The sequence below is a fragment of the Hypanus sabinus genome, chromosome 5 (genome assembly GCF_030144855.1).
Source record: "Hypanus sabinus isolate sHypSab1 chromosome 5, sHypSab1.hap1, whole genome shotgun sequence".
Lineage (NCBI taxonomy): Eukaryota > Metazoa > Chordata > Chondrichthyes > Myliobatiformes > Dasyatidae > Hypanus > Hypanus sabinus.
Window position 1 is genome coordinate 25,391,984 of NC_082710.1, and position 27,787 is coordinate 25,419,770.

The 27,787-nt window shown below is 44.8% G+C and overlaps 1 protein-coding gene across 5 annotated transcripts in view; it reads left to right on the plus strand.

Annotated features, from left to right (window-relative positions):
* The first annotated feature begins 19,193 nt into the window (after positions 1 to 19,193).
* Positions 19,194 to 27,787, plus strand: part of LOC132394008 (aminopeptidase Q-like) — a 195,143-nt gene continuing 186,549 nt past the window's right edge. For all 5 annotated transcript variants that reach the window (XM_059969603.1, XM_059969604.1, XM_059969606.1 and 2 more), the window contains exon 1: positions 19,194 to 20,009. In XM_059969603.1, coding sequence (XP_059825586.1) covers positions 19,384 to 20,009 — 626 coding nt within the window. In that variant the 5' untranslated portion in view covers positions 19,194 to 19,383. The remainder of the gene's footprint in view (positions 20,010 to 27,787) is intronic.

The window sequence follows — 27,787 nt, forward strand, 5'->3', positions numbered from 1 at the left end:
TGTCGTCCTGCAAATTTGCAGATCTAGTTTACTACAATATCATCCAGATCATTGATGTAGATGACAAATAACAATGGGCCCAGCACACCACTGGTCACAGGTCTCCAGTCTGAGGGAGGCAACCATCTACTACCACTCTCTGACTTCTCCTGCAAAGCCAATGTCTAATCCAATTTACTACCTCAAACTGAATGCTGAGCGAATGACCCTTCTTGATTAACTCCAATGTTGCACCTTATTAAAGTCCATAGAGGCCGCATCCACTGCATTAATTTTGCAATTTTGTAGATTATAACTCAAGTGGTTACTATTGCATGAACTCTTGGGTAAAATAGTTTTGAGGTGCATTTTAAGCATATATAAAAATGGAAACCACATATTTCAATTTTCCGTGGGAAAAGAGCAGAAATTACAGAGCCTAATTTCATATTATGTCTTGTTAGCAGCTTTATACTAAGAAGGAGTTATTTCTTTAATTCCAACTAAAAGTAACACAATATGGTTTGCAATCTACGCAGTTAAACCATTTTTCCCAGTATGAATCAAATTGCTCCAGCTTATGATTAACAGATGCTGTTATCTTCTCCATTTTGTAAATGTCCATTTTAATTTCCATCCATGCATTTAAAGATGGGCTCTCCTGTGATAACCATTTCCTAGTAAGAGTCTTTTTACCAGCCACCAACAATATATTCATTAAATATTTATTTCTTTTCAACCATTCTTGAGGCATATATCCAAAATATATGGTCTTACTCTCTAAGGGTATTTCACCTTTTAAGATGTCTTGTAGGGCATTGTGTATCCCCCTCCAATAGTTTTTGATAACAGGGCAGTCACAAAAAATATGATAATGATTTGCACTTTGATTTCCACAATTTCTCCAGCAAACAGGGAAGGATTTCTTTTGGCAAAGCCTTGATTTGACCTTCACACAGTTTTGTCACGGTAGTGTGGAGGTTGGCCTGATACTGTACAGCGCCAGCAATTGGGAGGTCAGGGTTCAACTCCTGCCACTGCCTGTAAGGAGTTTGTATGTTCTCCCCGTGACTGTGTGGGGTTGCTCTGGGTGCTCTGATTTCCTCCCACATTCCACAGAAGTAAAGTTAGTGTTAGTGAGTTGTGGGCCTATTATGTTGCTGCCGGTAACATGGCAACACTTGCGGGCTGCCCCCAACGCACCCTCGGAATGCGTTGGTCATTAACGCGAACAGCATACAGTTTTGCACTGTATGTTTCAATGTACGTGTGACAAATCAAGCTAATCTTTAAAACTGGGAAAAGGACTTCTGTTTCTTGATCTCATCGTACATCTCAAAGGACATTTGTTTAGCAGTTGACTTTTGTTGGTTACTCCAATTACATATTCTATAATGTACAATATTTTGAAACAACAAAGTAGGTAAATGTATGCATGTTTTGTGTATAAGTGCTTGCAATATATATCATCCATTAGTAAATGCATTATACAGATATTCAAAATATTATTTAGGGTGATGCAGGCTGCCCCACATACAATACTCACTGATTTGATTTGGCACAAACAATGCAGTACACTAAGCATTTCGAAGTTTTGATAATCTAGCTTAATCTTACTAGATGAGCACCTAATGTACTGGACCAATAATGTGAGGGATCTAGGAGATTTAAATCCCAGTAATTAGATAAATATGGAATAAAATGTAATTACAGTAACTACTGAATACTACTGAGTTTGAAATACAAAGTACATTTATTAAGTATGTTAACTTTATACAATCTTGAGATTCATCTAACAGGCAGCCACAAAACAAAGAAACCCAACAGAACCCATTAAAAAAAGAAGGCTGTCAAGAACCTGATGTACCGAGAAAAATAAACAAGTCGTGCAGACAATGGAAGTAAGCAAAACACATTCAGAAGTGAAGTTTACAGAAGTGAGTCCACAGGTGTGAAGTCAGGTATCACTGCAGCCGATTCAGCCCACAGCCCTGCAAACCGCACGGAACAGCAAGCTGAATCCCTCACCAACAGCTCCCACACTCTGACCTTTTCAATCTGGCCTGGCACTCGAATTGTCCAAACCTTGCTCTCAGACCCGAGCCCCACCTCTTCGATACACTTTTGGGCTGGTGCCCCACCTCGTCGTTTCAGCCCATATTCAAACTTTCCAATTCTGCCCAGCTCTTAAATTGATCAAACCTAGGGTCTTCCCTCACTCTCGGGCCTGGGCTCCGCCTTGACTCGTCTCTCTGCTGCATTGAATCACCTCCAAGTCCACTTGTCCACAGATCCAGCAGCACAGTAGATACGGCAATTATGCTTCTGAATATGCACATGTTAGCTAATTATTAATTAATTGTGGTAGTATTTAACTCCATACTTGCTGTCATAGTGCATGTTGAGACTTGGACAGAGCACAGTAATGCTTTGCTGCCTGTTTGCTTTCGGCTTTGCCTGAGAAACTGGACTGTCAAGTCAACTGACTCTGAAGACTAGCGGTATTCATTTAATATTTAGACGTTCTTTTCAGCCGCAGTGTAGGCTTCATTTTCCTTTTGAGAGTTTTAGTTAACGACCCTGTTTGGCCAAGCATTTATTGTTTTATTTTCCCTTTAACACTGTTCGCATTAAAGTTTGTGAACTATCGACCCGCTTTGGTCTCTCACTCCGCACTTGGGCCACATCCAAACCTGGTGACAGCACTCCAGCAATGGCCTACCGTTGTCTCATTCCCTTCTCTCGGGCACAGGCCCCGTCGCCTCCATTCCACCCAACATGCTGCGACCATACTGAAACTTTGAGACTTCAGTTCTCACTGCAAAAATGGCAGGTCCCACGTGCGGATCAGAAGCTCAATTCCAAAAGGCAAAGATCATTTACCAGAAAAAGTGTGACTTATTAAATAGTTGGTAGTTTTATTTTGTTTGCCACTGGTAAGTAATAGCTGAGCTTCACTAGCATCACCTTAAACTGGAAACTTACCCGGTTCAATAATGTCCTTCTGGGAAGAAAATCTCTCATCCTTATCAGGCCCATTTAATGTGGTTACTTTTCAACTGCCTCCTTACTTCAGGGTAGTTAAAGAGGGACAAAAACTTATTTCTTTCATTTTAAATTCAGAGGTACACCATAGAACAGGCCCTTTGGGCCCAACGAACCACATCACTTGGCAGCTCACCTACTTAACAGTAGCCTAATCACAGGACATTTTACAATGTCCAATTAACCTATCAACTGGTAAATCCTTGAACTGTGGGAGGAAACAGGAGCACCCAGAGGAAGCCCATGCTGTCACAGGGAGAAGGTACAACTCCTCGCAGACAACACTGGAACTGAAATCCGAATTCCGTAACACCCAGCGCTGTAAACGCATCACGCTAACCGCTATGCTACTGTGGCACCCTAAACAGCAGCTCGGGTAGGAGCCAAACCCACAACCGTTGAGTTGGTTCCTCTCATGTCAGTTGAAGTCCAGCACGCAACAGCATTTTACACACTTCCTTCAAAAATCATAGAGTGTGATATTTCTAGACACATTTGCTGCATCACAGAGCCTGCTGAATAAATAAGAAAACAATTTGATCCCTTTGAATAGTTCACTTGAACTCAAAAAGGCCAGGAGAGGGGAGGGGAACAACACAGTAATTTATGAAAAAAGGTTCAGAAGAATATAAAGGAGCTTTTGTTGTAGAAAGAAGTTAATAGGAATGGTGGCATGTTCCCACAGTTTTCTGTGATCTTTTTACATCTCTCTAAAGTCATGGGAAATAAAAAAAAAATAGAGGTTTGTAAATGGGGTTGTTAATTCACCATCAGCTTTTTAGCTTATTGTACAGTGTCAATAACCTTTTATAGGATTCTTCTGATGAAAAGCCAGAAATGTTCAGCCCACTGGAAGGCTACATGGTCTTGTGATGAATTTTTGAAAATACTACACAACTAGTCCTGTGCCTCTGTTCTTTTCCCACAATTCTGCAGTTAAAAGTTACCATGGAATCTGCATCTAATAGAAACTGAACCGGTGAAGCCACATCCACAACAGCAGATCTAAGAATTCCGTAGCAAGTAACTCGCCTCCTGGTTCTCTATAGACTGTCCACCCCAGGTACAGGGATCAAGTCAGGAGCGTTACGGAACACTCTTCACTTGCCTGAATGAGTGCAGACTCAACAGGAAGCAGGACATAACAGTTTCTGATCGACACCATATCCACAACCAGTTACTCAGTCCATCACCAACACACAGTAACAGCAGATTGTGCTACCCGAGATGCATTGCATTCACTCAACAAAACTTCAGACGTAGAACTTTCCAAACCCAAGATCTATACCAGCTGGAAGGACAAAGGCAGCTAAAGGCACCTAGTTAACCTAATTAACCTATGGGCACCTAATTAATCTCCAAGCCTCACCACTCTGACTTAAAATAAATCACCGTTCCTTGACCATTGCTAAGTCAAAATCCTTCCATCTCTCTCTCTAACAGAATTGTGGGTATACCCACTCCTCAAGGACTTGTGGCAGTTGAAGAAGGCAGCTCACCGCCATTTTCTCAAGGGTTACGAAGGATGGGTAACTCACCTGGTTAGGGATGGCTCAGTTGGCAAAGTTCACATTCCTTGAATGAATCAAAAGAAATAATGCTTTCCCAGGTACTCCAATGCAGGTCACGAAGTGGGAGCTCAGTTGTTCACTCCGTGGCATTTAATTCTTTAGCTACTCTAAATCCAGGCCTTCTGGTTTATAGAATCTTCTGTCACAGGAAGCAGTTTTTCCTTTATTTTAGTCAGTTTTTTGAACCAGCTTACTAAATCTTCCCATAAATGTTCTAAGTGGATCTTTGCACTTTCTCCAGTTCCCTTGCAACACTGAAGTCTTCATCCTTGATTTTATTCCAGTAGATCTACTCTGCACTATCTCCAACGTCTGGACATCCTTCTAAAAGTGCAGAGCTCAGCTGGGTCGTAACAGTATTTGCTAAAGTTTTAGCTTCACTTTATAGTTTTTTGTCTTCTATTGTTAAAACAAAGGACCATACGTACTTCTTTTTGTAAAGGGTTCTGAACCTGTCCAGCCTCATTCAAAGATTTGGGCAAACACACTCCTATGTTGTATTAACATTTAGTTCATGCAACCCTCGACACACTTTTGCTACCTGAATGTATTTTGCTACATTAAATTTGCTCTGTCAATTCCATGGTGTATCAGTTATACATAACTGTCTACCTTTATCCACTTCACTTTTTGCTAAAGGAGTTCTCCGTCAGAGGCAAATGGGTGCTGTTTACAGTCATTTGTTGAGGCATCTGATGAATCCTGGATCAAGAGAGATTGATCAGCTCGAGGGAAGCATCGTTGACCACTTTCTTACCTTGAATCTTAGCTTACTACACCTCCGGGTTTTATATCATCTACCAACTATAACATCCAGTTCATATGTAACCATACATCCCCACTGCAGATACCATTGCATTTATCTCTTCAAGCTAATATCCAAGCCACTTAGTACTATCTTGTTTCCTGTCTCTGCTTATATCTCTGAAGACACTTTCCCATTACGTCCAACTGATCCAGTTTTACTTGGATCTTGACATCATTTGATCACAAATCATTTTTAAAGGGGGAGGAGAGGTGCGGAAGGGGTAGGGGAGAGGAAGTGGAGGGGAATGTGAGGAGGGGAGGGGAGGAGGGGAAAGGGAAGGGGAGGGAGGAGGGGAGAAGGGGAGGGGAGGGAAATGGAGGAAGGGAGAGGGGACATGGAGAGGGGGAGGGCAGGGAAGGAGGGTGAGGGAGGGGAAGCGAGAGGGGGAAGAGAGGGGAGGGGAGGGGGAGAGGACGAGGAGAGAGTGGAGAGTGCAGAGTGAGATTGGAGAGGAAGAGTGGAGGGGGAAGAGGGAGAGGGGCAGGGAGAGTGGCAATGGAGAGTGGAGAATGGAAAGGCAGAGGCAGAGGGAGAGGGAGGGGGGAGTGGAGAGTGGAGAAGGGAAGAGGGAGGGGGAACATCTATCACACTACCTTAAGCAAATATTTCAGTGATAAAATCAAATAATGCTGGAAACACTCACCAGGTCAGGCAGCATCTATTAGAGTTCTGACACAGGGCCTCCAACCTAAATTATTTCCCGATACTCTTTCCATGGATGCTGCCTGATCAGATGAGCTTTTATACATTTTCTGTTTCCACTTTGGATTTCCGGTATCTAAAGTTTTATTGTGATTTTCTGCAACTTCCCAAAAGAGCTGTCAAGTTAACAGAACATGAATTACCTTTAATACGTTCATGACAACTTTCATTTGTTACGCTATACTTTTCCAAGTATCAATAACTGCATTGTTATACATTATTATTATTATTAGGTTATTGTCTCTAACAGTCTCGTCAATAATGTTAGAGATCTGTCCTCTGGTTGCTGAGGTTAATGCTCTTCCCATTAAACTCAGTATTACAGCAGGTAGTGCTGTAACTTTAACGAGCCAGCGAACATCAAACTGGTTCGATTCCCACTGCTGTCTATAAAGAGTTTGTATGTTCTCCCTGTCACTGCGTGGGTTTTCCCTGGGTGCTCTCTGGATAATGCTGGTGAATACAATGACTCTTTATGGGTAGCTTATAAACTTCTAAATATAATTCTGAACTGCGCTCACTGTAATTTCCCTTTCAATTACGTACTTTTGAACTGTCTTAACTATTGATTTCATGATCATCTGAAGGATTTGGTAATCTTAACTCTCAAGCATGCAGCTAGGGCACCTTTAAGTGGATGTAGGTACATCACCAGAAGAGAGGGAGGAGGGGAGGGCTCTAAGACTGAATAAAATGTCAGTGAAACTCTCTCCATCCAGTGTCTTGCTAGCAAATGTATGGTCACCAGAACACAAGATTGAGGACCAGAGGGCATGATTGGTGTCAGAGGGAAATGAAGCTCTGTGCTTCATGGAGACAGACTTGCTGGATACATTGTTAAAACCCAAAGGCTTCTTGATACACCGGGCTGCTGATCTGGAGAAGGCAAAAGGTGGGGTCTGTGGTTCAAGGTTTCGCTCCCAGGTGAGCTCAATGCCTTTTATGCTCACTAAATTTTGGAACACATAGGGTGTCACAGCCTCACTCTGGCTTCTTACCACTTCTCCTCACCTGCCTATCATCTCCCCCCCCCCCCCCCCCGGTGCTCCTCCTCCTTCCCTTTCTCCCATGGTCCACTCTCCTCTCCTGTCAGATTCCTTCTTCTCCAGCCCTTTGACTTTCTCACCTTCTTATTGTGGCACTTTCCCTCTTCCTTTCCAGTCCTGATGAAGGGTCTCTGCCCGAAACATCGACGGTTTATTATTTTCTATAGACGCTGCCTGACTTGCCGAAATCCTTCAGCATTCTGTGTCTGTTGCTCTGGATTTCTGGCATCTGGATGACCTCATGTGTTCAGGTATTAATTGTTCAATATATTTTTAAGTTTGAGATTTGATTGGGTGTTTTTTTCATACAAGTTGCCCGTGTTGTTTACTTGGCTCAGGTTTCTGTTTTGCCGTCACTAGAGATGATTGACCACTCACTTTGGCACAAAATATTATGCAAATCAAACTGACAGATGTTGTTGGCTTGAATTCTGCTACTGATTACGGGCAATATAAACAAATATCACCAAACCCAAGATTACTTGAGAACTGTTTCCTCTGTTTTCTTGCAAGTTCTATTTATTTTTAAACATTGTCTTTTAAAGTTATGGAAATACACAGATATAGGCAAACGTCATGTCTTTAAATCTCTTTTCTCTTTCTGTGCACTGATTCCATAACTTTCCTGTTACATAAACTTTATCGTGTGTCTTTAACTATGGAGGAAGAAAAGTGTCTGAAATCCCTGAATTTAGTTGAAAAAAAAACTTATTAAAGTTGTACTTTTGAAGTTGCGATGGAAGGTTGCAGAAAATGCTCTAAAAATGCAAATTACGTAAATCCATGGTGCGCACTTGTAGCCCGGGGAAAAGTACGCACTCAGGACAACAACTACTTTTCCAGGTTTTAATTCCTTTATCTGTTTAAGATGTTTAAGTACCAGAAGAAGGTCTTAAAGCAACACGAAACGACTTTACAATCAGGTTCTGTCATTACAATCTCTGTTCAACCTTTGATCCACACACTTGTGTCTTGACCAATTGCATATGCAGTATAAAAATACAAAGGAAATCACAGAAAACTAATGCGGTAGTGGCCGCTCTGAAGGAACACAATACAAACAACATTAGAATCCCCTCCAACCCTGTACCTTATACATAGCAGCAGAAATGTAAGCGAATACATCTCATCTAAGAAGTCTACTACTCTTTAGTACACCCGTGCTGAACCCCCGAACAGAGACTAAACATTCACATTACGCGGTTACATGCACGATCAGTCATGATACAATAAAGTTAGACAAAAGGTACACTTTGGCACAACTTTTACAAGATATTGCCTGGTAGTTAAATTACAGGAAGACTGACCTACTTGGCTGGTGAGGAACTTTGTAAGCCACGCTATCCAGCGCCGAGTTCTTTACTCGTGAAAATCTAAAGCATCCACATGTAAAACATGTCAAATTACCAATATTCCCGATTCACCAACAAGCATAAATGAATTCACATGGATATCGTCAATTAATGCCCTGCCTAGCATCCCTGGGGGAACTTGATTCCAACGCCCCAACAGCTTTGGCAGCAGAAAGCAAAATGGTCTCCCCGCTATCTGGAGTAATAACATCACCATCTCCACTTAAGGGCTCAGACAACTATTCTAGCATTACCTGGATGAATGCCTAACTACACTTTTAACGATACTGAATAGCGTTCGATAGTCACCCTGTTACACACTTATAATAATTTTAAATGAAAATGCATCAGTTGTGAATATTTAGTCAAAATAAAGTAGGTACTAATGGCGTAGCATTTACTGCACACAAGTAGTTCAGCAACTTCAGCGCAGTGAAATGTCAGGATCCAGTGCTTCTCATTTTAGATTTTAGATCTGTAATCTGTTGTCTGAACTAAAAATGTACAACTGGGTTTAAGCAGTCATGATGGTGGTAAGGGTAAAGAACAAAGAGGAAGATTTAACATCCAAGACATGAAAAGAGATGAAGACAGTGACACAAAGAGTCTCCTCGGCCATTAACAACCCAGAAAGCCCAAAGCGTTTGTCAAAGCTGGAGACCAGTCCAGCCTCAGCCCAGATCACCAGCAGGCTTTCTTGCCACCGCGTCTGACTGACAACTGAAATTCGATCTTGGCAGGCTATTGAAGTTCCCTGACTTCACTGCATCATCATCCCTGAGGCTTGACAGGATCTTTCTGTCAAAAACTTCGAAGCAGATGGTCATGAGGGCTCCTTGGGAAGACTGGATTGAGGAGGTGTTTCAGCATGAGAAAGCCAAATACCAGGAGCTGGTACAGTAATGTCAGAGACAGTGTGCAGGGCACAACGTGAGCCTATAGAGGTGGCGTGAAGAGGTTCTGCTGGCTGTTTGCTGTGCAGAACCTACTCTCTCCTTGGTATTATGGAGGATATAAAGAAAGCCATCAGGGCCATCACAGAGGTTGCTGAGCGAGCCTCTAGGTGGCTATGGCTATGGATCAAGAGGAGAGACCGATGAACTAGTGCTACTGGGACACAAGCCAAGGCCTCATCAATTCTGGGTGGATCACCTAGACAAGTGTGCCTGATGTTAAAGGACCCAAAACACCCACAATGCAGGTTACATCACAGATATAGGATGGATCTCAGCACACACAACTGTGCAAAGTGGTGATAAGGAAAAGTAAAGAAACCCTTTGTTTCTAGGATGGTTCCATAGATAATGTAAATGTTAATTGCAGAATTAATCTAGATGGTTGTTTAAAAAAGGAACAAACATGAACTGAAATTGCTGAATGATGAGATACTCCTCTTTCATCATCTGGTGAGCTTCATTGGAACAATTTAGGAAGTTGAGAACAAAGGTTAGTTTGGGAGTTGGATTAAGCAAGCAGAAATGTTTCTGCTCTTAGCCTACATCCTCCAAGATAGAATGGAGATAAAGTTCCCTTGGTCCTTACCTTTTTCCCTATAGGCCTCCTTGTCTAGCATATCATTCTTTACAATTTCTGCCAGTGATCCTTCCACTAACCACATAAGATCATAAGACAAAAGAGCAGAATTAGGCCATTCAGCCCATCGAGTCTGCTCCAACATTCAATCATAGCTGATTATTATCCTTGTCAACCCCATTCTCCTGACTTCTTCCTGTAACCTCTCACATGTTTACTAATAAAGCCCATTTTGCAGGGACCACTACCTCTCTAACACCCTAGTTTACTCATACAACTCCGGCCACAACCCTCCCCCCACTCCTCCGAACTGTGTGCAGTACTTCAAATTTGGCCCAAGAGAGGTCTAGTCCAGCTCCTGTATGCAATTGCCTGACCGTTGTAAGCAAATTTGCCAATTGCGTTCTTTAATACCCTGCTTCCCCACGTCACCAGTTACAAGGCGCTACATTCCTACATGCACGATGATAACCAGTGTAAATCTGTAGGAAACAGCACTGAAGGAAAAGGGTCCACATTTTGATCTGCTAACTTCCCATTGTTAAATTAGAGACAACACAAGAGGCCAGGACTGGAGGAACCCACGTATCTCAGACTGCTAAAACTGGACTGTAAGAGAGCTTGACAATGCACATCTATACTCACTTCATTCTACAGATGAGCACTAGAGAGCATCCTAGCATGCTGCATCATGGCGTGTGGTACTGAAACTGGACTGCAATTGACAGGAAAGCTCTACAATGGGTTGTCAAAACTTCCCAACGTATCACTGGCACTAGCCCACCTGCCATCAAGGACATGTATACAGAAAAGGGCCAGTAGCATAATGAAGGATCCCACTCACTCTGCTTATGGAGTGTTTGTCCCACTCCTATCAGAGAGGATGTCACGTAGCTTTCATGACAGGAACACCAAACTCAAAACCAGTTACTTTCTCCAAACAATAAGTCTGTTCAACACCTCCCCCAACTAACTCCTCCACACTCCCCCAACTAACCCCTCCACACTCCCAACCACCAGTACTCTATCATTTCCTGTCAGGGTTACCTTATCTACAGGTACTCCTCTGCCTGGTATCAATTTATGCACATACAATCAGTTTATATATAAAAGCTATCTTATGTACTTATGTTTATTCTAATTTTTTTATCATTGTGTTATTTATCCTATCATGTGTTTTATTGGTGCTGCATCAGATCCGGTGGAACAACTATTTTGTTCTTCGTTATGCTTGTGTACTGGAAATAAGACCATAAGGCACACATAGGAGCAGAACTAGCCACTCAGCCTGTTGCGTCTGCTTCACCATTCGTTCATGGCTGATTTATCATTCCTTGCAATCCTATTCTCCTGACTAATTCCCCTAAGCACTGGTGCCTTGACTAACCAAGGATCTATCAGACTGCTTTAAATATACCCTATGACTTGGCCTCCGCAACCATGTGGGCAATGAATTCCGCAGAATCCCCACCCTCAGGCTAAAGAAATTCCTCCTCACCTCTGTTCTAAATGGACATCCCTCTATTCTGAGGCTGTGCCCTTTCATCCTAGACTCACCCACAATTGGAAACATCCTCTCCACATCCACTCTGTCTAGACCTTTCAAAATTCACAAACAAGTGAAAATCTGCAGATGCTGGAAATCCAAAGCAACACACACAGAATCTGGAGGAACCTCAGAAGGCCAGGCAGCATCTATGGAAAAAAGTAAACAGTTGACATTTTGGACCGAAACCCTTCCTCAGAACTGGAGAAAGAAGATGAGAAGACAGACTAGGAAGGTGGGGGGAGGAGAGGAAGAAATACAAGGTAGTAGATGATAAGTGAAACCGGGAGGGGGAAGGGTGAAGAAAAGAGCTGGGAAGTCGATTGGTAAAAGAGATAAAGAGCTGGAGAAGGGGGTTTCTGATAGGAGAGGACAGAAGGCCATGGAAGAAGGGGAAGGGGTGGAGCACCGGGGGGGGGGGTGATAGGGAAGTAAGGAGATAAGGTGAGAGAGGGAAATGGGAATAGAGAATGGTGAATGAGAGAGGGGCATTACTGGAAGTTTGAGAAATTGAATGATCCTCATGTGTTAACCCATTCATTCCCAGAATCATTCTCATGAGCCTCCTCTGGACTCTCCAATGCAAGCACATTTTTTTCTTGGATAAGGGGTGCAAAACTGCTCACAATGCTACAAGTGCAGTCTGAACAGTGTTTTATAAAGCCTCAGCATGTTGTAACCAATGAGGCGGACCCAAGTGCAGGACACAGGCACAGGGATTTAGTTAGGATTCAGACGTGAACGGCAAACAGGTGGGAGGGCAGGAGGGCAGGAGACGGACAGAATTATCTTGACACGGAGCATAGAAAAGGAAACAACAGACAAAACTCTCCTTAGCACGGAGAGATGGAGTTACACAGGCAACCCTCTGTGCTGAAGTAAAACTTTAGAAGACTTATCTTGACGCGGTGAGGCTGGGTTTCACAGGTAAACCTCGGAAGTGGAGTAGAACTTAGAAAATTGATCTTGACAGAAGAGACTGAGTTTCACAGGTAATTCTTGGTACTAGAGCAGAACTTAGAACACACAGTCTTAAGTGGCCAGGAAACGTTAATTACCGCACAGGCAAAACCAATGATCTGGCAACTAGTGGTTGTAACGCCAGGGTTCTTATGCTGCAGGTCTTGATGGAAACCAGGTGTGCTGTCATCAAAGAGAATTAGAAGCAAATAGGGAATTAATGGTCAGGACTGTGACAGTACCCTCCCCTCAACAGGAGCCTCCAGGCGAACCATCAGGCTTGTCCAGATTGTCCCGATGGAAATCACGGATGAAGGAAGGGTCCAGGATGAAGGAGCGGGGGATCCAGGTCCACTCCTCAGGACTGTATCCCTCCCAATTGACTAGGTACTGGAGGCTCCTGCCTTGGCAGCGCACAAAGGGCTGACAGATACAGGTTTCAACTGGGAAACGTGGAATGTGGAATAAATGTGCAAGGATCTGGGCAGTTTGAGTCTGACCACCGAGAAGTTGATGATGCTCTCAATTTCTAATGGTCCCAGGTAGCAAGGGGGGAGTTTCTTGGGTTCATTCTTAAGAGGAATGTCTTTTGACAAGAGCCAAACCTTCTGCCCAGGTCAATAATTAGGTGCAGGCATTCGATAGTGATCAGTAATCCTCCGGTTGCGGTCGGCTGAGCGGAGCAGGGCCACGCGTGTGTCCTCCCAGACCTTGTGGCACTGACGGAGATGGGCCTGAACTGAAGGCACAGCGATGTTGTCTTCATGGGCAGGAAATAGAGGGTGTTGATAACCGAGGGAGCATTCGAAGGGTGACATTCTGGTGGCAGTGCTGACCAGGGAGTTGTGGGCGTACTCTGCCCAAACGAGATGGGTGCTCCAGGATGATGGGTTGTTGGCGGTTATGCCGCGCAGTGCTGCTTCCAAATCCTGGTTTGCTCGTTCCGTTTGACCGTTGGTCTGCAGATGGAAGCCAGAAGACAGGCTTACTGAGGCTTCAAGGGCTTGTCAGGGGGATCTCCAGACTTGAGAGATGAATTGGGGGCTGCGGTCAGAAATAATGTCAGAGGGAATTCCATGAAGGCGAAAGATGTGATGAACAAGGAGGTTGGCTGTTTCACGGGCTGTAGGGAGTTTGGGAAGGGCTACAAAGTGCAGGGCTTCGGAGAAACGGTCCCCCATGGTGAGCACAGCACTGTTCCCATGTGAAGGGGATAGTCTCGTAACTAAATCCAGCATAATGTGGGACCAAAGGTGACTAGGGATGGTAGGGGATGAAGCAACCCAGCAGGTGGTGGATGGGAGGCTTTTCCGTGGGGACACACAGAACAGGCAGAGACGACGGAGCGAATGTCAGCATCCATGGAGGGCCACCAGAAATGTCTCTTCAGAAGGGATAGAGTTCAATTGATCCCAGGGTGGCAGGTGAAACAAGAATTCTGCCCCCACTGGAGAACCTGAGACTGAACGGAATTGGGCACGAAGAGGTGATTGGAGGGTCCATTGCCTGGGTCAGGTTGAGTCCGTTCAGCCTCTTTGACTAGGGATTTGATCTCCCAAGTGAGGGCAGCCACTACACAGGAAGGTGGAAGGATGGTCGCGGGGTTGGGAAGGCCCTCCTCGGAGACGCATTGATGAGAGAGAGCATCGGGCTTCCTGTTCTCGGACCCCGGACAATAGGTGAGTGTAAACCTGAACCGGCCAAAAAATAATGCCCAACGGGCTTGGCGGGAATTCAGGCATTTGGCGGTTTGGATGTATTCGAGGTTCTTGTGGTCTGTCCAGATGATGAATGGATGTTCCGCTCCCTCCAGCCAGTGCCTCCACTCCTCCAAAGTGAGTTTGATGGCCAGTAACTCCTGGTTCCCTACGCCGTGGTTCCATTCAGTGAGGGACAGACGGTGAGAAAAGGTGGCGCAGAGATGGAGCTTTTGGTCTGGGCCGGAGCGTTGAGAGAGGATCGCTCCCACACCAGAGTCAGGGGTGTCGACTTCCACGATGAATTGGCGCGAACGGTCTGGATGGACAGGATGGGAGCGGAGGTGAAACGCCCCTTCAGCTCTGAGAAGGCTGAATCCGCTTCGGGGGTCTAGTGGAAAGGGGTTGTAGGAGAGGTGAGTTGAGTAAGGGGTGCTGCCACCTGACTGTAATCCCTGATGAAGCAACGGTAGAAGATTGCGAAACCCAGAAATCGCTGGAGTTGCTTGAGTGCCATGGGTTTTGGCCACTCCGCCACGGCCACGATCTTTTCGGCATCCGCCTGATGCACCATCAATAACTCTCGGAGACTGGAAGTGAACGATAGGCTTTTATTAACAGCAAAAAGGAGCATGACATCTCGGAGACTGAGGGAGGAGCAGTGCCCCAATCGCCTTTATACAGGGGTCTGTGGGAGGAGCCACAGGAGCAGTCAGCAGAGGAGTGTGTCCAGACAAGTATACATAGTTTCGCACACCACCCTCACTTTCCCACTCTCGATGATGTACCCCAACAAAATGACAGAAGGGCCATGAATCTCACACTTTTTTGCCTTAACGAATAGCTTGTTCTCCAAAAGCCTCTGCAGAACCTGACAGACATGGTGGGTGTCTTCCTGAAGACTGTGGGAGAAGATTAAGATGTTGTCCAAATAAACAAAAACAAAATGGTTAATAAAGTCCCTAAGGACTTCGTTTATTAGGGCTTGGAAGACGGCAGGGGCATTGGTGAGACTGAAGGGCTCGACCAGATATTAGAAATGACCAAGAGGGGTGTTAAAAGCTGTTATCCACTCATCTCCCTCCCTTATCCTGACCAGGTGATAGGCACTCCGTAGGTCCAACTTAGAGAAAATGGTGGCTCCGTGAAGGGGCTTGAAAGCAGAGTTGATAAGGGGCAGTAGATACTTATTCTTTATGGTGACGCTATTCAGGCCCTGGTAATCAATGCAGGGGCGCAGTGAGCCATCTTTCCTCCCCACAAAGAAGAAAGCTGCGCCTACAGGGGAAGGTGAGGGCTCGATAATGCCAGCCGTGAGGGAGTCATTTAGGTAAGCATCCATTGCTTCCCTTTGTGGCCGGAACAGGTTATACAGCCGACTGGTGGGTAGAGGGGCTCCGGGGAGAAGGTCAATTGTGCAATCATAAGGGCGGTGTGGAGGCAGGGAAGGAGCTGGTTGTTTACTAAACACTTCTCCCAGATCGTGATACTCTGCTGGAACCTTGGGTAAGTCGGGGGTTTCAGAGGCAGACGAGTTCGCGGTGACTTCCATTGGGGAAAGGGCCAACTGTAGACATGGAGTGACAGAACGAACTCCAGTTGACTATATTCCCAGTGGACCAGTCAATGTGGGGGTTATGGTGACAACCAGGGGTAACCCAGAACTATCGGAGCTTGAGGAGAGGAAATTAAATTGAATCGTACCTGTTCCCAATGGTTCCCGGAGAGGAAGAGAGACAGGGGTGGTATGCAGTGTGTGACTTGGGCCAGCAGTCTACCGTCCCGTGCCCGGGCTTCCAAAGGGGTACTCAACAGCTCATGAGGAATTCCTGCCCGAGAAGCTATGCTTTCATCCAAGGAATGTCAGTCATTTATTTCTGCCCAGTCTAATGTTTACAGCAAATGGAAATGGGCCGAAGTTCTCCATGGAAACGAGCATACATTCCATGACACTGTGCAAGGCTTGAAGGTGGTTGTCATGTTTAGCTGGTGTCCCTGATGTCTTTGCTCAATTCTGCAATGTGAGGCAGTGACTGACACAGACAAATCCAACTCGTATTAGCAGTTTGTAAATTCCTGGCTGTTGATCGGGGAACCTGTCATGAAATGACTGGCTTTTGTTTTGCGTCTGCTGGAAATATTCTAATATATCTTTGAGATTTTGCAGTTTGACACCTGGACATGGATGCTCAGCAACTGCAGGGCCTCAAACAGTGATGAGATGGGGGCTTCTGCTCAGAAAATAAAGCCAGGAATCACAGGAAATGCTCAGTAGGAAGATGGCTTCTTGGAGAGAGAGAGAAAATATACTTAACATTTCAGATCCAAGACTTTTTTTCAGAATCTTACCCATTCTGCTGAAGGGTCCATTGATGTGAAACATCAACTCCACTTTTCTCTCTGCATACACTACCGGATCTGCAAGTGGTTCCAATATTTTTGTTTTTCATTTCAATTAGGAGCAATTAGGGAATTAACGGTCAGGACCATGACACAGCATCGCATCCTTGCATTTATATTCTAGTCCTCTCAAAATGAATGCAACATTGCAGCTGCCTTCCTTACCACCAAATCAACCTACAAGTTAAACTTTAGGGACTCCTGAACAAGGACTCCCAAATCTATTTACACCTCTGTGTTTTGAATATTTTAGAAAATAGTCTACACCTTTATTCACTCTACCAAGGTGCACCATCATACACTTTCCTGCATTAAATTCCATCTGCCACTTCTTTGCCCATTCTCCCAATCTGTCCAAGTCCTTCTGCAGACTCCCTGCTTCCTCCACACTACCTGTCCCACCACCTAAATTTGTATCATCAGCAAATTTGGCCATAAAGCCATCAATTCCATCCTCCAAATCATTGACATATTACAGGAGAAGCCTTTGGACAACCCTTTGGAACACCACTTGTTACTGACATCCAACTTGATAGGCCCCTTTATTCTGACTCTGCCTCCTGCCAACCAGCCAGTCTTCTATCCTTGTGAGTATTTTTTCCTGTAATACCATTTGTATTTTGTTAAGCAGCCTGCTTTATTATGAACTGCCAATTACACTTAACCCTCATCCTTAATAATGGACTCCAAAATCTTCCCAACCTGTGGAGTCAGTCTAGCTGGCCTATCATTTCAATTTTTTCTGCCTCCCTCTCGTCTTGTAGAGTGGAGTTACATTTACAGTTTTCCAGTGCTCTGGAACCATTACAGAATCTAGTTATTCTTGAGATATCATTACTAATGCCTCCACAATCTCTTCAGCTGCCTTTTTCAGAAACCTGTGATGTAGTCTATCTGGTCCAGGCGACTGAATGATCTTCAGACCTTTGAACTTCCTAAGCACCTTCTCCTTAGGAATAGCAACTGCACTCACTCCTGACCCACTAACATTCTCGAATTTCTGGCATTCTGTTAGTGTCTTCTGCAGTGAAGAGTGACACAAAATATATATTGTTCACCTGTCTACCTCTCCAGCGTCATTTTCTGGCTGTTCAAAATCCAATCTTGCCTCTCTTTTATTCGTCCTATATCTGGAAAATAACATTTGGTATCCTCTTTGATATTTTTTGGCTAGCTTATCTTCATAGTTCATTTTTTTCCTCCTTATTTTTGTTTAATTGCTTTCTGTTGAGTTTTAAATTCTTTTGATATTTTTTGGCTAGCTTATCTTCATAGTTCATTTTTTTCTCCTTATTTTTGTTTAGTTGCCTTCTGTTCAGTTTTAAATTCTTCCCAATCTCTAACATCCCACTTCTCCTTTTGCTATTTTATATACCCTCTTGTTTATTTTTATGCTGTCTTTGACTTTCATGTCACCCTTTGTGCCTCATCCACCTTTTAGAATGGTAGTTCTTCATCTTTGGGATGATTCAATCTTCAAATGTTCAATCTTGAAACTTTGAAACCGTTGCATGTACTGGAAACTACGATTTAGGATTGGAAATAATCAGAAAATTGGGCAGCAGCTATGGAGGGACAGAGAGAGAGGGGGGAGGGGAGGGGAGAGAGAGGGGGGAGAGAGAGGGAGAATTACCGTGACTATAAAACGCTGCACGTGTTACTGACGTGATGAAGGATGTTGTACAAGTGGTTACAAATTTTTACGCGCGCAGATTTATGTCCTGAATTTTGTGGCATCTGCCATTAATCGGCGTGTACAAATCCAAAGCCTATTTAGAGCAGATTTTGCACCCAGACGATGTCAACTGCATTTCGTTCCCGCTCTCCATTCTTTGCTTGCCTGTGTAGGTAGGGAGTTTACACCCAAACAGCGGGGTGTTTTCAGCATGTCCATTAGGCGTGAGGATGAACATGCAAACGGCAAGTTAATAAACAATTGCGTCCTCATAACTTCGTTTCCAACTGAGAGTACTCCGAGAGATGAACAACATACAAAGCAGCTGTTCGGGTGGAAATTAATCAATCTGCAATTTCGGGTGATGTGTCTGATAGTTTATCTAAACTCTAGAAGACTGGTCCCAGAATTTCTCCGAGGCATGAGCCCTGAACTCCAGCGCAGTCGTAACAAATTCACATCGGATACTGCACTTGGAATTACAATTTTTCAGAATTCGGCAATCCTGGTCAAATCAATTTATTCTTCGATCCTGAAAGAAGTTGCCTTCACTAAGATTAATCAGTGTGCGGGTGGCTCTTCCTAACACTCCAGGCTGCCTGTCTGTTAGTGTCAGCTCAAGGGAACGAGAGCCAGCGCAGTGTATGACAAGATTTCTGTTTGTTTTAAATGTGCGCGGATACTTTATTAAAACTTTAAGTACCAGAACCTGCAACAACTATTTCGTGTTTTACGAGATATACTAATCCTAACAGGGCATATGTGCTCTTTCATTCGCTTTCCCTGCCCTGGACTGCGTGCGAATCTCCCCAGAAACAAACAGCAGCCGCATATTCAAAGTGGACCCGGTGCACTCCCTAATTACCGGGAAACACTACGCTCTCTGCTGTCAGAGGGAGGAGACATTATTGAACGTTTGATGCGCGCCGCAAGCCCACCATAACTTCAAATTGCAAGTTGTCAGTCAGATGGGTTTTGGTCCGAGTGGGATCAGGTTCAACCTCGCGCTCTCAGACGGGAAACGTGAGCAGTTCGACAACACGTAAAGATAACCCCAGCCGAGCTGAAGATGCCCCAGAAGGACCCGACACCAAATATCACATCGAATGCCAACTCCGGATTCTATCTCAGCCGGAAGGTGGTGGTGTTCTTCGGCCTCGTCATCGTGGGGTTACTGTTGGTATCGACGGTGTTAGCCATACTCTATGGCAAACTGAGGGCTGACAAAACTCAGACCGTCTCGGCGACCTGGGATCTGCCCAGCACCGATTGGCCGCCTTTCTCTGGCCGCCAGGGTCCGTGGAACAACTCACGCCTACCGAAAACTCTCATTCCCAGGCATTACCAGTTGGAGCTGTGGCCTCGTCTGCTTCCCGGGCAGCAGCAACTCGAGAGCTTCCTCGGCCAGGTGAATCTGACAGTGACCTGCAAGGAGGAGACCGAGATCATCTTGCTTCACAGCCAGGAGCTCAACTACAGCTGGGTGGCTATCAGCGCTCGCCGCCCCGGGTTGCGCTCCTCTCTCACCATCCTGGACATCTGGCTAGAAGTTCAAAACCAGTACTTGGTGATTGAACTGAATGACACGCTGGTACCGGGGCAAGACTACACCATCCAGGCCAACTACAGCGGGCAGTTGATAGACGGGAAGGCGGGGCTTTGCATCCACAGCTATTTGGAATGGGGGATCAACAAGTAAGCTTGTAGAAACTCGGAGAGAGTGGGGGACTCCTTCTGACCAGCGCAACCATTCTCGCTTTAGAACGCGCTTTCAGTGCCTGGTCTTTTCTAGTCCAACGGGTCCCCTGAGTGTATGTATGTGTTTCCTAGTCCACTGCAACGGTGGGCTTGGTAGTGTGCAATCGAATTCCTGAACGCGTTAGCGAGCAACGTCTTCTCCATTAAGTTTATTGCATTCGTCAAACCTTCATAGCGGTAAAAATAAAATCACCTCAGGGCTACCAGAGGGCATTTTTAATAGAGAGGGAAAGCTTGGGTCGCTTTCCTGACGGTTTTCGGTGCAGGTTCGATAAAGTGGCTTTCGAGGCACATGCTCCCGATTAACATTTTACTGCTGAAAGTTTATGGGGCTCGGGGTAATTTAGTGCAGTCTTTTGGCTGCCCTGCTCGTTTTACAACTCTCTGCAGGTTCTTCGAAATCATCCGCCCGCAGCCTAAAAAGTCTAGTTGTCGAGACAACGCGGAAAATGCTCTTTTATCTTGAATTTCAGCTGAAAATCTAACCATAGAGTTCAGAACATCGAGAGAATATAGTTAAACATAAAATATCTTTTTTTGAATAAGAGAACTTCCCTGAAGGAAAGAATCTAACTAAACACGTAGGATTTGTTTTTGTTTTGTGGCGGGATTGATTTTAACTAAAAACGATATTCGGTTCCCAGTTCATGTTCGCGCTGTTGTTTGTTTCGACCTCTGGCCGTCCTGAACTTAAACAGTGTAAGCACATGCAAGGCGAAGTCAGTCTTGGCGCATTCTTTAATGAAACTCATTCGCAGAAGCCGAGTTTGGTGAAGGACACCTCGAGGCGACCTGTGACATTGTACTCAAAGCGGTTCCGTCTGGATGCCACGCCAGTAGTCTGCTGTTAACGTTTGTTGGTGAATTGGTTTCCACTCAATCGCTCCCTATGTGATGCTGCTGGTGATGCCTTACACCATTCCAAGAAACCTTTCACTTTGCTGATTTTTTTTATTAGCCTAAGGTTTCCAATTAAATCCGAGTATCAAATTAACATTGTTGAAATTTTCACCATATGGACGGACTTTTAAAAATGCGTTTAGGCTTGCTTTGTTTTATGACGCTTTACGTAATCGTGTCGTAAGGCCGCGCCAAGGTAGTGGAAATCAGTGCAAAGTTACCTTGTGCTGAAGATATAGGTTTGATGCATTATTTGACAACAATAGTCAATAATTAGAGCTTTAATATTTAAAGGACATTGCTTAAGTGTGGTTTATCAAAAGTGTGGTTTCCCTGTGTCTAGTCAACTTTAATACCGTCTTAAAGGTTGCAGTTTGAGGAAGTAATCATTGTCAATGTACCCTCCTGTGGTTGGCTAGACCATAAACCAGGTACCAAAACCCTCAAAATCATAATCATCACTGTGGAAACATTATGGGTGACAGTAACTACTTTTGGGAGGAAGAAGGATATCTCAATACTACTGTGGAAGGCAAGTGTGTTTCTGTGAGAGAAGGGAAATAAGATGTAATTAAAATCTGGGTAATGACCGAATAAGCAAGCAAAAAGTTGAGTCTACAGCAGGAGTGTATGGAGTTCACACTGTTAACTTTGCTTTACACCTCAGACATTTACTGCCTTTGCTGATAGCTTCATTAAATGCTACAGTGAAAATCTGGAGAGCTGGGTAGAAATTGTTCAATTCTACTGGCCAGAGAACCCAGGATTTGGGGCTTGGTATAGAAGCAAGGGCTATTTTTTTTTTCAGGAATGTAGTTAGGGAATGGAACCTGAGAACATTTAGTAAACTGCATTTGATGCTAAGTCAACTTTGCGACTTTAATAGATCTATTAAGAGGTGTGGAGGAAAGGCTCATATGTGGAGTTGGATTGTGGATCAGTGACCTGATATTTAATTGAATGACAGAAATTCCCAGGGAGATAAAAAGACCAGTCTAGCTTTCTACTGGAGCAGAGAAATTGATACTGAATGGATAATTTACAATGCTCTGGGTTGATATGATTTAATGGTTATAATCAGTGTGGTTTAATTAATTTCCTTTCAGCCCAATTCCCATTTACTTTATCCATTCCATACATATCCCTCTGTTCCAGCAGTATTTACCTTAAGCATGTCCCACTATATCCGAGAAGGATGACGATTCTTGCCTTTCTTTTGGGGAGACTCCCTAATACAGCACTCCTTTGATTCAGACTTACAAATGTTGATCTATTCTTATGGCCTGGAGCTGAGAGGTCCAGGGGCTGAGAGGTGTTTGAGAAGATGATGAGGGTTTGCACCAGTGGCTTGAGATATTTTGAGGGGCTTCTTCATCACCACAGGATATAAAAGCATTTTTGAGAGGTGCCATTAAATATTTCCACATGGACCATTTTAGACTGGAGGTTTCAAGAAATTTGCACACTGGCAAAATAATTTAGTTATCCACACTTGCAATGATTAGAGGAGCCTTGTGTTAATACTGAAATAAAGCCATTTCTGGTTTTAGGTGATTAGAGAAGGAGAACCTTTTCAACATTGAGTATGTTGAAACTGAAAAGCACCCCACTGAAAACAGGAAGTTACACACACCAAATGCAGGAGGAACTCAGCCGGTCAGGCAGCGTCTATGGAAAGGTGTAAGCAGTCTCCATTTTGTGCTGAGGCCCATCATCAGGACCGAGAGGGAAGTGGGGAGGGAGGGAGATGCCTGAATTAAAAGGTGAGGGGGAAGGGAAAGAGGTTAGCTGGAAGGTGTAGCCAGGTGGGTGGGAAAGATAAGGGACTGGGATAGAAAGAATCTGATAGGAGAGGAGAGTGGACAGGAGGGGAAAGGAAAGGAGGAAGGGATCTAGGGGGAAGCAACCCAGCTGTTGGTGTAATGGCATCAGTACTGGACTTCGAGGCCGATGGTCCTGAGTTCAAGCCCAGCCGGGTCCCAACCTGGGCAGCAGCAGTATCTGCGCGGAAGAAAGGCCTGGCCATCTACTTCTCTATCTTGCCGTGAAAACCCTGTGGACCCCATGAGGTCATGAAGTATCGGACACAACAACAGCAAATAGGTGAGAAGAAGTGAAGGGTCAAAGTGGGGAAATAGAGGTAGTGGGGGGGGGGGGTATTTTGTTCACTGGAAGGAGAAATCGATATTGATACTGAATGGTATCCAGACGGAATATCAAGTGTTGCTCTGGCCCCATCTTGGCAGAAAAGGAGGCCATGGATCTACATGTTGGAATGGCAATGGGAGTCAGAATTAGAAGGTTTGGCCACTGGGAAGTCCTGCTTGTGACGGATGGCACGGAGGTGCTCGACAAAGCGGTCCCCCGTTGTAGAGGGGCCGCATCAGGAGCACTGGACACAATAGACGACCCCAGCAGATTCGCAGGTAAAGTGTTGCCTCACCTGCAACGACTGTTTGGGGCACTGAATGGAGGAGGTGTATGGGCAGGTGTAACATTCAGGCTGCTTGCAGGGTTAAGTGCCTGGGGGGGAGATTAGTAGGGAGGGTGCGCTCCCTGTGGAAAGTGGAGGGAAGAGGAGGTAGAGCTACATTTAGTGGTAGGGTCCCTTTGGAAGTGGCAGAAGTTGCGGAGGGTAATGTGTTGGATGTAGCAGCTGATGGGGTGGTAGGTAAGGACAAGAGGGACTCTATCATTATTACATTGGTGGGAAAATGGTGTGAGTGTGGATGCACGGGAAATGTGGGTGAGGGCAGAATCAATATTAGATGGAAGCCCTTGATCTTTCCCCTGTTCTTTAAAGGAGGACATTTCTGATTTCCTGGAATGGAAAGCCACATGCTGAGAACAGATGCAGTGGAGGTGAAGAAACTGAGAAAAGAGAATAGCTTTTTTTTACAGGAGATAGGGTGGGAAGAGGTTAGTCAAGATAACTATTGGAATCCGTAGGTTCATAAAAGATGTCAGTTCACAGCTTGTCTTTAGAAATGGAGATTGATAGATCAAGAAAGGGGAGGGAGGTGTTAAAGATAGCCCAAGTGAATTTAAGGGCAGGGTGGAAGGTAGAGGCAAAATTGATTAAATTGACGAGCTCAGCATGGGTTCATGAAGCAGCACCAATGCAGTCAGCAATGTAGCAGAGGAAGAGTTGGGGAAGGCCTCGAACATGGATCGTTCTACATAGCTGACGAAGAGGCAGGCATAGGTTGGGCCCATGCGAGTGGCCATGGCTACCCCTCCAGTTCAGAAAAAGTGGGAGGAGCCAAAGGAAAAATTGCTTGGGGTGAGAACCAGTTCTGCCACATGGAGGAGGGTGGTGACGGTGGGGGATTGATTGATTCTTCTGTCAAGAAAGAAACAGAGGGATTTGAGGCCTTCCTGATGGGAGATAGAAGTGTATAGGGACTGAACATCCATGGAGGAGATGAGATCGTCAGGTGAGTGATAGTGTCAGAGACAGTTTTCTGATGATATGGAGCGGGCGTCCTCCTCGAGGGGTAGGTAATGAGGAGGTGTCTGAGAGTTGTCGCCTGGCCTCAGCAAGGTTACAGTCAGTGTGCCACACATCAACAGCACCCCCTTTGCCTGCAGGTTTGTTGGTAAGTTTGGGACTGGTGCGGAGAGATTGAAAGGCTATGCATTTGGAAGGGGTCAGGTTGGAGGATGAGACAGAAATGTTGAAATTGAGACCATAAGACCATAAGACAAAGGAGCAGAAGTCGGCTATTTGGCCCATTGAGTCTGATCCACAATTTTATCATGAGCTGATCCATTCTCCCATTTAGTCCCATTCCCCCACCTTCTCACCATAACTTTTGATGCCCTGGCTACTGAAGTATCTATCAATCTCTGCCTTAAATACACCCAATGACTTGGCCTCCACTGCCGCCCGTGGCAACAAATTCCATAGATTCACCACCCTCTGGCTAAAAAGATTTCTTCGCATCTCTGTTCTGAATGTGCGGCCTGCAATCCTTAAATCATGTCCTCTTGTACTAGACTCCCCAACCCTGGGAAACAACTTTGCCACATCCACTTTGTCCATGCCTTTCAATATTCGAAATGTTTCTATGAGGTCCCTCCTCATTGTTCTAAACTCCAAGGAGTACAGTCCAAGAGCGGTCAAACATTCCTCATATGTTAACCCTCTCATTCCCGGAATCATTCTAGTGAATCTTCTCTGAACCCTCTCCAACGTCAGCACATCCTTTCTTAAATAAGGAGCCCAAAACTGCACACAGTACTCCAAGTGAGGTCTTACCAGTGCCTTAGAGAGCCTCAACATCACATCCCTGCTCCTATACTCTATTCTTCTAGAAATGAATACCAACATTGCATTCGCCTTCTTCACCACCAACTCAACCTGGAGGTTAACCTTCAGGATATCCTGCACGAGGACTCCCAAGTCCCGTTGCATCTCAGAACTTTGAATTCTCTCCCCCACGTAAATAACAGTCTGCCTGTTTATTTCTTCTACCAAAGTGCATGACCATACACTTTCCAACATTGTATTTCATTTGCCACTTCTTTGCCCATTCTCCCAATCTATCCAAGTCTCTCTGCAGACTCTGTTTCCTCAGCACTGCCGGCCCCTCCACCTATCTTTGTATCATCAGCAAAATTAGCCTCAAAGCCATCTATTCCATAATCCAAATCGTTGATAGACAACGTAAAAATGAAGCGGCCACAACACGGACCCCTGTGGAACACAACTGGTAACCGGCAGCCAACCAGAATGGGATCCCTTTATTCCCACTCTCTGTTTCCTGCCAATCAGCCAATGCTCTATCTACATATGTAACTTGCCTGTAGTTCCATGGGTTCTTATCTTGTTTAGCAGCCTCGTGTGTGGCACCTTGTCAAAGGCCTTCTGAAAATCCCAAGTACACAACATCCACTGCATCTCCCTTGTCTAGCCTACTTGTAATTTCCTCAGAAAATTGCAATAGGTTTGTCAGGCAGGATTTTCCTCTAAGGAAACCATGCTGAGTTCTGCCTATCTTGTCATATGCCTCCAGGTACTCCATAACCTCATTCTTGACAATCGACTCCAACAACTTCCCAACCACTGATGTCAAGCTAACAGGCCTATAATTTCCTTTTTGCTTCCTTGCCCCCTTCTTAAATAGCGGAGTGACATTTGCAATCTTCCAGTCCTCCAGAATCATGCCAGAATCTATTGACTTTTGAAAGATCATTGCTAATGCCTCCGCAATCTCCACTGCTACTTCCTTCGGAACACGAGGGTGTATTCCATCTGGTCCAGGAGATTTATCTACCCTTAGACTATTCAGCTTCCTGAGTACTTTCTCAGTCGTAATTGTGACTGTGCACACTTCTCTTCCCTGACACCCTTGAGTGTCCAGTATACTGCTGATGTCTTCCTCAGTGAAGACTGATGCAAAATACTCATTCAGTTCCTCTGCCATCTCCTTATCTACCATTACAATTTCTCCAGCATCATTTTCTATGTCCTAAATCTACTCTCACCTGTCTTTTACTCTTTATATACTTGAAAAAGCTTTTAGTATCCTCTTTGATATTATTTGCTAGCTTCCTTCCACAGTTCATCTTTTCCCTCTTAATGTCCTTCTTAGTTTCCTTTTGTAAGTTTTTAAAAACTTCCCAATCCTCTGTCTTCCCACTAACTTTTGCTTCCTTGTATGCCCTCTTCTTTGACTTCTCTTGTCAGCCACAATTGCATCTTTTTTCCATTCAAAAATTTCTTCTTCTTTGGAATTTATCTGTCTTGCGCCTTCCTCACTTCTTGCAGCCACTGCTGCTTTGCCATCCTTCCTGCTAGTGTCCCTTTCCAGTCAACTTTGGCCAGTTCCTCTCTCATGCCACTGTAATTTCCTTTACTCCACTGAAATACCGACACATTGAATTTCAGCTTCTCTTTCTCAAATTTCACAGTGAACTCATTCATGTTATGATCACTGCCTCCTAAGGGTTCCTTCACCTCAATCTCTGTAATCATCTCTGGTTCATTACACAATACCCAAGCCAGTACAACCGATCCCCTAGTGGGCTCAACAACAAGCTGTTCTAAAAAGCCGTCTCGTAGAGATTCTACAAATTCTCTCTCTTAAGATCCAGTGCCGACCTGATTTTTCCAATCCACTCGCATGTTAAAATCCCCCACAATTATCATAACACTGCCCTTCTGGCAAGCTTTTTCTATTTCCTGTTGTAATTTGTAGTCCACATCACTGCAGCTGTTTGGAGGCCTGTAGATAACTGCCATCAGGGTCCTTTTACCCCTGCGATTTCTTAGCTCAACCCATTAAGATTCTGGACCTTCTGATCCTATGTCACCTCTTTCTAATGATTTAATATCATTTCTTAACAATAAAGCCACACCGCCCCCTCTGCCTACCTGCCTATCCTTCCAATACACCGTGTATCCTTGGACGTTCAGCTCCCAGAGACATGCATCCTTTAGCCACATCTCAGTGATGGCCACAATATCATACCTACCAATCTGTGGCTCTACAACAAGATCATCCACTTTACTCATTATGCTGCGTGCATTTAAGTATAACACCTTAAGTCCAGCATTTGAGACGGTTAATGTCTCATCGGCAATTAGAGACCGAATAGGGTGACCCAGCAGAGGAGGAGATGGGAGAAGGGGTCATTTGTGCAGGATGTGGAATCCTTTTCAAGTGGGCTTGGAGATCGAGGCCATGGAAGAAGAGCTCAACGTCGTGGTGGGTGCAGAACTCTCTGAGGTGCGGGCAAAGGGGGGCAATGGTGAAGTCTTTATTGAGGGCAGAACGTTCTTCCTCAGAGAGGGGAAAGACAGAGGGAAT